At 35.8% G+C, this 9,635-nt stretch overlaps 3 protein-coding genes across 6 annotated transcripts in view; 2 read left to right on the forward strand and 1 right to left on the reverse strand.

Annotated features, from left to right (window-relative positions):
• Positions 1 to 628: 628 nt before the first annotated feature.
• LOC104825760 (probable carbohydrate esterase At4g34215) lies at positions 629 to 1,995 on the forward strand. The gene is made up of 2 exons (XM_010558127.1): positions 629 to 1,317; positions 1,674 to 1,995. Exons 1-2 carry the CDS (start codon positions 727 to 729, stop codon positions 1,968 to 1,970), a joined length of 888 nt encoding a protein of 295 aa, XP_010556429.1. The 5' UTR covers positions 629 to 726; the 3' UTR covers positions 1,971 to 1,995.
• Positions 1,996 to 2,007: 12 nt separating this feature from the next.
• Positions 2,008 to 3,758, reverse strand: LOC104825759 (probable isoaspartyl peptidase/L-asparaginase 2). Its single transcript, XM_010558126.2, has 4 exons — positions 3,526 to 3,758; positions 3,205 to 3,438; positions 3,035 to 3,121; positions 2,008 to 2,611 (listed from the first exon to the last, which is right to left on the reverse strand). The coding sequence occupies exons 1-4, from the start codon at positions 3,685 to 3,687 to the stop codon at positions 2,108 to 2,110; spliced, it is 987 nt and encodes a 328-aa protein (XP_010556428.1). The 5' UTR covers positions 3,688 to 3,758; the 3' UTR covers positions 2,008 to 2,107.
• Positions 3,759 to 7,926: 4,168 nt separating this feature from the next.
• LOC109117197 (60S ribosomal protein L6, mitochondrial-like) overlaps positions 7,927 to 9,635 on the forward strand; it is a 2,254-nt gene continuing 545 nt past the window's right edge. The window contains exons 1-2 of one of the 4 annotated variants that reach the window (XM_019204016.1): positions 7,927 to 8,028; positions 9,202 to 9,589. In XM_019204016.1, coding sequence (XP_019059561.1) covers positions 9,266 to 9,574 — 309 coding nt within the window. In that variant the 5' untranslated portion in view covers positions 7,927 to 8,028; positions 9,202 to 9,265 and the 3' untranslated portion in view covers positions 9,575 to 9,589. Of the gene's footprint in view, positions 8,029 to 9,193; positions 9,607 to 9,635 lie in introns of those variants that run through there. The other 3 variants (XM_019204015.1, XM_019204017.1, XM_019204018.1) reach the window with 3 other exon arrangements.

Raw genomic sequence — 9,635 nt, forward strand, 5'->3', positions numbered from 1 at the left:
ATCGAACTTTGTTTTATTCGAGTAAATCTAACGGTTATAAAAAAAATCTAAATTTATAACAATTATCATTTTTAAATTTATCGTTGACATAACATACTGATATCGGGATATATAAATGTCAAATATGTTCAAAGTGTTAATTTCTCATATATGATATCGGTACTTGATGTTAGTATTTAGGTTTAAAAATAACAACGATTATAAAATTTAGATTCATTTTCAACTAAAAAATAAAATCGAGATTTTATTTAATAAAAAATAAAATGTATATTTTATTTTGTGAAAATTGATAAGTTGGAATATATTTTTGGGATTTTTTCTACTTAATTCTTACCCAGTAGAATCTCACACATTTCGAAACGAATCATAAACATAGGTCTAATATTTATATATATATTTGGTAAATCGTCTAATATTTATATTCACACTACATAACTTGATTGATTTTATAAACTCATCAAATTTTAAGCAACCCATACAGCTACGTAAAATATCAATTTCGTACAACCACGTTGAGTATGAACGTATTCTTTTGTGATTAATTTATTTACTCGTTTTATTTATTTATTACGGAGTTATTTAATTTTCCCTTTCCAAGAAGTAAGGATGAAGAAAGAGAAGAAAAAAAAAAAGTCCAGATCATTTGTCTTGCATCGTACTCCTGTTTCCGATCCCTGTTTTCAAGATTCTGGATCTTGATCTCAAGAACTGAGATCAAGAAAAGACATGATCTTCTTGTTCTTTGTTCTTCTTCTTCTTCTCCACCATCCAATCCATTCCCAAAATGTCCCTGGAAACGTAAGTATTTTTATCCTCGCCGGTCAGAGCAACATGGCCGGTCGTGGCGGGATCTTCAACGGCACCGCCGCATGGGACGGCGTGGTCCCGCCGGAATCCCGGCCGAGCCCTCGGATCCTACGGCTCACGGCCAAGCTCACGTGGGAAATGGCTCAAGAGCCACTCCACGCCGATATCGACGTCACCAAGACCAATGGCATCGGACCGGGCATGCCATTCGCTAACCGGATCCTCGACAGTGATCCCCGGCTCGGACCGGTCGGCTTGGTCCCTTGTGCCATTGGCGGGACTTCAATAAGCCAATGGCAAAAGGGTGAGTCTCTTTACGAAGAAACAGTGAGAAGGGCAGCCATGGCTACGGCTACGGCCAACGGTGGCTCGTACAAGGCGGTGTTATGGTATCAAGGCGAGTCCGATACGGTGGATCCGGAAGAATCCGAGCTTTATAAACAGAGATTGATTAAGTTTTTCACCGATCTTCGAAGCGATTTACGTGATCCAAATCTTCCAATTATCCAGGTATTTAGTCTTAAATTCGATCGAGATATCTCATTAGAATAAGACGTTTTAATGTCATGTGGTGTGGGGTATATGATACTTTCCTAAGATATATAAATATTCCATAACAATTATTGGATCCATATGGATTTTAATTTTATATTCCAAGAGTACAGTTTCATCAAACTTGGATGGTGAACTTTTGGTCTATCTACTCAAACTTTTTTTTTTTAATATTAAAGTCTCATATGTTATGTATTTATGCTATTATCATGAAGGAATTTATTGGTGGGCCAAATTAAAAGCCCAATGGGCCCTTCTAATATATCTAATGATTGTGAAACTTGTTTTTTTTTTTTTTTTTTTTTTTGGGGGCAGTGGCTTTGGCATCAGGAGAAGGGCCATATCTCGAGGCAGTGAGAGAGGCACAGTTGGAGACTGACCTCAAGAACGTCCACTGCGTCGACGCCAAGGGCCTCCGGCTCGAACCGGATGGTCTCCACCTCACCACATCGGCTCAGGTCCGGCTCGGCGGTATGATGGCCGACGCGTTCTTGGCCATCCCCAATGCCACCGGACCCTCCACGCCAAACAGTCTCTCTCCTCTCTGCCTCTCTTTCCTGTTTCCCCTATTATTCACATTGTTTACGACCCCCTCTTCCCTTACCTCTTAAGCTTATATAAATTCTGTATTTTAAATCGGACTTATGGTCTGTTAAAATGTTATTATTAATAAAATCAATGGGTGAAACCCTACCACGCATTATTATAACTAAAGCATATATTATTTCTATAATATGAATTTGCAAAATCATTCCCAAATAGCAACCTCCATAAATCCATCCTCAGTGGCGATTCCCCTAAACATTCCGTTACAGTTGAAACCACAAGCCACTTCTCCTTTGTCCGAAACGGCTATCAGACCGGCGAAGCCCTCGTCGAGTCGGTTCTTGATGACGTAATCGACCGCCTCTTGGAGTTCGAGCCCCTTGTACTCCATCACCGCTGCCACGTCACGTGCCAACGTGGCACGTATGATTGCCTCTCCCTCGCCGGTGCACGAGACGCCGCAGAGCTCGGAGGCGTAGGTTCCGGCGCCGATCAACGGCGAGTCTCCGATCCTTCCGACCATCTTGTTCATGAGTCCTCCGGTGGATGTTCCGGCGGCGCAACGGCCCTCGCGGTCAACCACGACGCAGCCGACGGTCTCCGGCGAGTAAACACTTATGGGTAGACCGTTCATCTTGGTCGGAAGGTCGATCGCGGTGGCGGCGGCTTCTCCGGCGCATCCGACCGGTGGGATTCGGTAGTCAAACTGGTTGAAGGGAAGAGTCAACGTAAAAAAATGTTAGAAATAGGGGGAAAAGCAAAGTATGGAAAAAAACCTAAACTTTGTCTCTCTTTTTTTCTTTCTTATTTTGGAACTTTATTAAATTTTAAATTCTCCATATATATATATATTATATATACATTCCAATTTAAACACTTCAAATTTGTAAAATTATTGAAACCACAGAGTTGTTTTGATCAATTCGATTTAGAAAAAGAAAAACCCAAAACTGAAGTTTACGTTCTTTTACGAAATATAGACATCAAGATTTGGAATCTCGAAAAATCAGGAAATATACAAACAGAATTCAAAAGCTAAGATATTAAAACAAAATAGTATAGAAAATCGAGGTGTCACTTTTTAGGGTTATAAAAAAATGGACGGTCGAGATTTAATGGGGGAAGATACCAAGATGGAGTTAGCTTCTTTAGCCAACTTGAGCATGCCCACGTTGTCCTCCGTGATGAAATACTCGTTTTCCACCAACTCAACTCCCTGTTAATGCCCAAATCAATTCAAAAGGGTGGGTCCAAGATCGTGAATAAGGGGAGATACGAGAGGTAAAACGGGAAAAGCACCTGTTGACGGGCGAAGGCTTCGGCGCCGGAGAAGGCGAGGTAGGAGTGAGGGGACTTGTCCATGACGAGACGAGCCAGAGATATGGGGTTCTTGACGGTGGTCACTCCCGAAACGGCACCGCATCGTCTCCTCGTACCGTCCATTATGCTCGCTTCCATCTCCACCGTCCCTTTCTCCGTCAGAGCCGATCCACGGCCGGAATTGAACAGTGGATCTGTCTCCAACTCTCTCACCTGAATTTTCAGATTTGTGGGGTCAAGAGTTTTGCATGTCTCTTTGACGATGGTAGAGAGAGAGAGAGAGAGAGAGAGAGAGCTTACGACGAGTTCGACGACGTCAATGGCGGAGGCGTTGGATTCGAGGGCAGAGATCCCGAGGTTAAGACAACGAGTTAGGAGTTGTTTCGCCTCTTCTTGTCTCTCCGCCGGAAGGTTAGGGTCGACGCCGGCGCCGCCGTGCACTGCAATTGCCCACCCTCCCATATTCTCTCTCTCTCCCTTTCTCTCTCTAAAACACCCTTGTAATTGTAAGCGGTGAAGGATGCGGAGGTGGGGATGGTCCTTTATATAGGAGCCTGCAATTCATTTATATAGAAATATATATATATATATATAACGTTAATTTGAGTTTTCCAAGTTGGGAACGTAATTTCCTAATCCTTTTGTAGAATTCCTATTCCTTTATTATGTGTAAAATTTATCTTTTTTTGGTCTCAGGGTCCAACTAGGACGGGGTTTATCAGATCCAGTCTGACTAGACAGATATCTTGTTACACCTGTTTTGTTATTGATTTTTAAAAATTAAATAATATAGTATATATCGTAATATTCTCATTATTTTTTTAATGTCACATATGATAAAGATATTATAAAACGTAAAAACGGAGAGTTGCGTAGGATGACGTTATAAATTTTATAGTAAAACCCATAAAAACTCCCCAACTTGTTAAAAACTAGTAATTCTTCAATTTGTAATCTAGAAAAAAAAATTCATTGTAAATTGTGTCTGAACTTGCAAAATAGTGCCAATTAATTTTTTTTTTACCAATTTTAACCGTCATTTCCGTTAAATGTCGTCGATCCCGACCGAACGGACGTTATAAATTTTATTTAACATTGTATAGTGTAACAGTTAATCAGACTAGATTTTCTGTCTTCGGTTAAATGATTCTTATATTTACTTGGAATTATATCACGGGATTTCATTGGAAATATCAATTTTTATTTATAGTTGGCATATACATGCAACATCGCATTACACGCCAGCAATAGAATAATTGTTAAAATTATGAACATGGTACTATTGATGTAAAACGTAGATAAATTATATTTGTTCCATCGACATTTTATATTTCTTAGGGAAATTCGCTTAAAATTTGAATGAAATTAAAGACTTGACGCTTATTTTTGGAATGAAAGAATCACGTAAATGTAAAAAAAAAGATATCAAGTGAAAATACAGCTTGTATTCTATAGTTTAAGATTTTACTTTGTTGATCTAACAATTGTTGGTCCAATGGATGAGAGGTGACAAAGTCATCTTCAAGATATTGGTTCGATTCTACTGGTAGAGAGAGATATAATTTCTAGATTAAAATAGTCCATATACAAATATACAAAGACTGATGCCGGATCTAGGGGAACGTAGTCGGCCCGAAGGATCGGATAACCATTCTAGTTAAAAAAAAAAAAAAGGAGTCACTTGTTTTCCACACGTGCGAAAAGCGGTTCCACATGGTGGGGTCCACTTCCGCCTAAATTTAGGATTAATAAATTAATTCGTGGCATCATCATCATCATACCATCCTCATCGATGAGGATGACTAGACTTTGCATATTATCGGATATGCCTTAATTATTTCCTAAGAAAAACAATTAATTTAATAGGCTAATTAAATGTCACAATACCCACACATAGGGGTGTAAAAATTCGGTTCAGTCCAGTCCGACTCGTTCCGATCTTGAAAAATTTTAGACCATTCTAGCCCAACCTGATTTTTAGCGAGTCAAAAATATATCAGCTCGTCCCATATCGTCTTAACCTGCGAGTCAAACGAGACAGTCTGCGAGCTAAATATATAAATTTTAAAAATAAATTTTAATACTAAAATTTTTTTAAAACTAATTTTAATATTTAAAAAATAATTAAAATATTTAAAAATAATACAAAAAATAAAATTTTAAACAAAAACAAACTAAATATACGTAATAAAAACATAATTTGTATATAAAAATATTTTAAAATATATAAAAATATTAAAACTTTAAAAAAATTATTTTTTTCTGGCCCGCGAACCAGTCCGGCTCGTGACGAGCTGACTCTCCATGAGTCCGGCTCGTGACGAGCTAGTTCGTTTGACTCGGTTTTTTCTGGACTCAAAATATTTGAGCCCGACTTAGAAAAATATGGATCGGCTCGTGAGCTAACTCGCGATCCGCAATTTGTTTTATATCCCTACCCACAACGCTAATCGTTAGCAAGATTATCATATATTATATAAAACTCTAAAAAAACCAGTACTATACACGATAAAAATCTATATTTTACGATATTAATTAAAAAACTCCGCGATCATTATCATGTGATTGGTTTAACATATATCTAGCATATCATTCATATATATCCGGCTAAGCAAATTGCTTTTGACTTTGATTCGGTATTCAAATAAAGTATATATCATTTATATATTTTAAAATGATTAGATTTGCAATTTTTTAATCATTATATTTTTTAGTAGACATATATTTTAAATATTACAAATCACTGTTCAATTCCCTGCTGCAAAAAAAAAAAATAGAATTTCATTTTTATGGTTATTTGGTTATTTAAATAGCTAGAAAAAATTTTAAAACAATACATAAACTCCTTAATTTTCACAAAATAAAACTTAAATTTTGTTTTTTTATCAAATAAAACATAAACTTTATTTTTTAGTCAAAAAATAAATCCGAACTTTATAATCTTTATCATTTTCAAATCTATTATTGACATGGCGTTCCGATGACATATGGACGATGACATGTCAAATACGGTCAAAGTACTGACTTACCACGTACGATGTTGGAATATCACATCAACAATAAGTTTAAAATTGACAAAAAAATATAAAATTCAAGTTTATTTTTATTGAAAAATGAAATTGATGTTTTTATTTGATAAAAAATAAAATTTAGATTTTATTTTGAGAAGTTCAGATTTTTTTTTAGATTTTTTCAAAATATAATTTTTTTAATGTGTCATGAAAAATCTGGAATTTTTTAAGAGGTTTTTCATTTTGGTTTCTAACCAGAAGATGTTGTGTATTAAATTTTCAGCCAAATTAATTTCATATCTATTTGTATATAAAATATCTTGGTTGATATTTTTTTTTTTACAGGGAATCACACTCAAATATATTATCTTTGTCAAAATTAGGTATTGGATCTGATACAAAAATGTTATGATTAGAAATTCTATCGATTCTTGATTTGTTTCTATATAAGCTATTTTGGTTTAAAATTTGTTCACACATATTATGTCGACATTTCAAAAACTTGTATGATAGATTTGGAAAAAGATAAATTCGTAGATCAAGCCGTTCAGATTCCCTGAGGCGTCACATCTTCCAATAGGCTCGGAGAATCAAAGATTCCCTCTGTACATGGAAGGATAGAAAAGACACTGAAATCATGGATTCCAAAAGATTCTGTCACGTGCCGAATTTGGAAAGTGTCGTAACGTTTGGTTGGTTCACGAATCAGCTCAATATGTGGACCCCATCTCTGTCGTCAGAATCCAACTATATTTTCACTTCCATTCCGATCATTTCAAATTTAAATTTGGTTTATTATTAAAAAATTTCAAGTGGAGTTTGAATATTGTTATTTAGTTTTTTAATATATCTGAACGAGAAAAATATAAAACAGTGATAATGGTAAGTATTTTTGTTCGGTTATGCAATACCAAATTGATTCAAACCAAATCTTATATATATATATATATATATGAAGAGAGTACATAACTTTTTTTAAAATTAAAAATAGTTTGAATCAGTTCTAAAGATAAAATTAATCAAAAAATACGAACTAGATAATTTAATAAAAACCAATCAAACTCAAACCGTAACATAGCATAAAAATTGAATGAATTTAAACTTTTTAAATTTGATAACATCTCCAAAAACAGAATAGAAATATCCCGCATTATTTATTATATTTTATAGTCATAAAAAGAAGAAATTCTATTAAAAATCCTATACTTTTCATTCATCCAATTATAACTTTGTACTATTTTTTTATCATATTAAATCTTATATTTCTTATATCTAACAATAAAATACCTATACTTTTATAAAATTGACAAATAAAATCTTAGACATAAAAATTGACTTTTCCACACACGTGGCAATAATTTTATCCTAATCATATACCACATCATCAATTATCTATTATTTAATAATATTAAATAATAAAAATAACAAAAATATTTTAAAAATTATACTAATATTAATAAATAAATAAAATAAAATAAAATAATAAAAATTTTATATATACATACACACGTATATATCTCCCAAACAGAATAGAAAACCTAATTGTGTACTCATTATTTATTTATTATATTTTGCTAATAATAAAAAAACGGATTATTTTGTTTTGAAAAAAAATAACCCTTCATGGGCCGAGCTTTTGGACTCATGAGGGCAAAAACTAAAAGGCCCATGCAAAGAAATATACTGAAGATCCAGATGAAGTGTCCAGTTGAAGAACACTGAAGGTCCTCCCCGAACTCGAAATCGATCGTCTCCGCCGCGTTAGCTTCTCCTCGCTCAGCCGCCGTCGGAGGTAAATTCATTGGGTTTTTTTTTTCATGTTGGGTTGATTTTCCATTGATTTCGGAGTTCTCATGTCTGATTCCGTAGCGAATTTCTTCGTGTTGGTTGATGGGATTTCGAGCTTTCTTATCGAGATGTTTAATTTGCTCAATCTCGAGACGTTTTCTTCTGTTGGTCTTAAGATTGATGTTGAATCCGTGTTCATACTTCATAGATTTATATATGAATATGAAGAAATTATAGATTTGATGGGTGTTTTGATCTGTTGCTGTATGTGCGAACTAATTGCTTTTGTGGGACAAAACGTCAAATCTTTGTCAAAAGATTAGGTTGATGGGTCAGTTAAAGAAGGCTATATCTTTCTGCAGATCTGAAAACCGTCGATTTATGCTTACAGGGCTGAATTTTTACATATCTGCTCTGATAAAGTTCGGAATTAGGTCTTCCAGTCAGCTTTATCGCTTTCGTAGTCCCACACTCACTCGGGTTACATACATGGAAATCAGTTGTTGTTTCTCGACGCTGTTGCAATGCTAGTGGGCTGAGATTAATTTACTTTCTGGTTCTTGGTAAAACTAGGTGGTTGTTTCTCCGACCAGTGTTCTTAGATTGTTTCTTCCCATTCTTCATTTTGATGTCTGTAATACGTTCGGTTGTTCTTTTTGTCTGCATTTTTGTATGTTTGATGGTTATTCCTGGCAGATACCTGGAGATTTAGTTTCATCATGTTGGTTGAGGAAATTGATTGCATTCTTGCGTGTGATTGATTGGTTCGAGGGATGGGTATTATTCAAGTTTGGATTTTGTAACATGGGTTTTGATGAACTCATGATATATATGTAGTTCGCTGTTTAGGTAACTAGGTTTGATTGCTCTGTCCATAGTTTATTAGCTCTTGATCTTAAAGCCATCGGTCCAAGATCGGGGTGTCGTTCAAGTTTGGTTTATTAGCTCTTATCTTTCTGATTGTAGGAGAGTGTGTTTTCATGTGAATTGTAGTTTATAGCCATATATCTACGGGGATTGAATCTATATTCCATCAGCCAACTGTGTATCTTATTCCAGAAGCATGGCCTTTGATGACTGTAAATTGGAGTATTAGTCACTTAAAACGTCCTGCATTTTTCTTTAGAGTAACGACTAGTTGGTGAAAAGCTCGGTTTTGGTTTAACGAGATTCACAGGAATCAAAAGATCGGATCTTGGCAGGATAGTTCTTGTTGCGAGCATAGTCTTGGGAAAGGGGAAATGGAAGCCAAGTTCTTCCGGTTCTTGAAGATAGTCGGGGTTGGATACAAGGCGAGAGCCGAGGCAGCAGGCCGTCTCTTGTATCTGAAACTGGGATACAGTCACGAAGTCGAACTGGCTGTCCCTCCGGCAGTCCGGGTGTTCTGTTTCAAGAACAATGTGGTGTGCTGTACGGGAATAGACAAGCACAGGGTTCATCAGTTTGCTGCAACTGTACGGAGCTGCAAGCCTCCTGAAGTGTACAAGGGCAAAGGCATAATGTACATCGACGAAGTCATCAAGAAGAAACAAGGCAAGAAATCTAAATGATCTCTCTCTCTCTCTCTTTCTCTCTCTCTCTCTCTCTCTCTCTCTCTCTCTCTCTCTCTCT

This window comes from Tarenaya hassleriana, unplaced genomic scaffold, assembly GCF_000463585.1.
Source record: "Tarenaya hassleriana unplaced genomic scaffold, ASM46358v1 Cleome49, whole genome shotgun sequence".
NCBI lineage: Eukaryota > Viridiplantae > Streptophyta > Magnoliopsida > Brassicales > Cleomaceae > Tarenaya > Tarenaya hassleriana.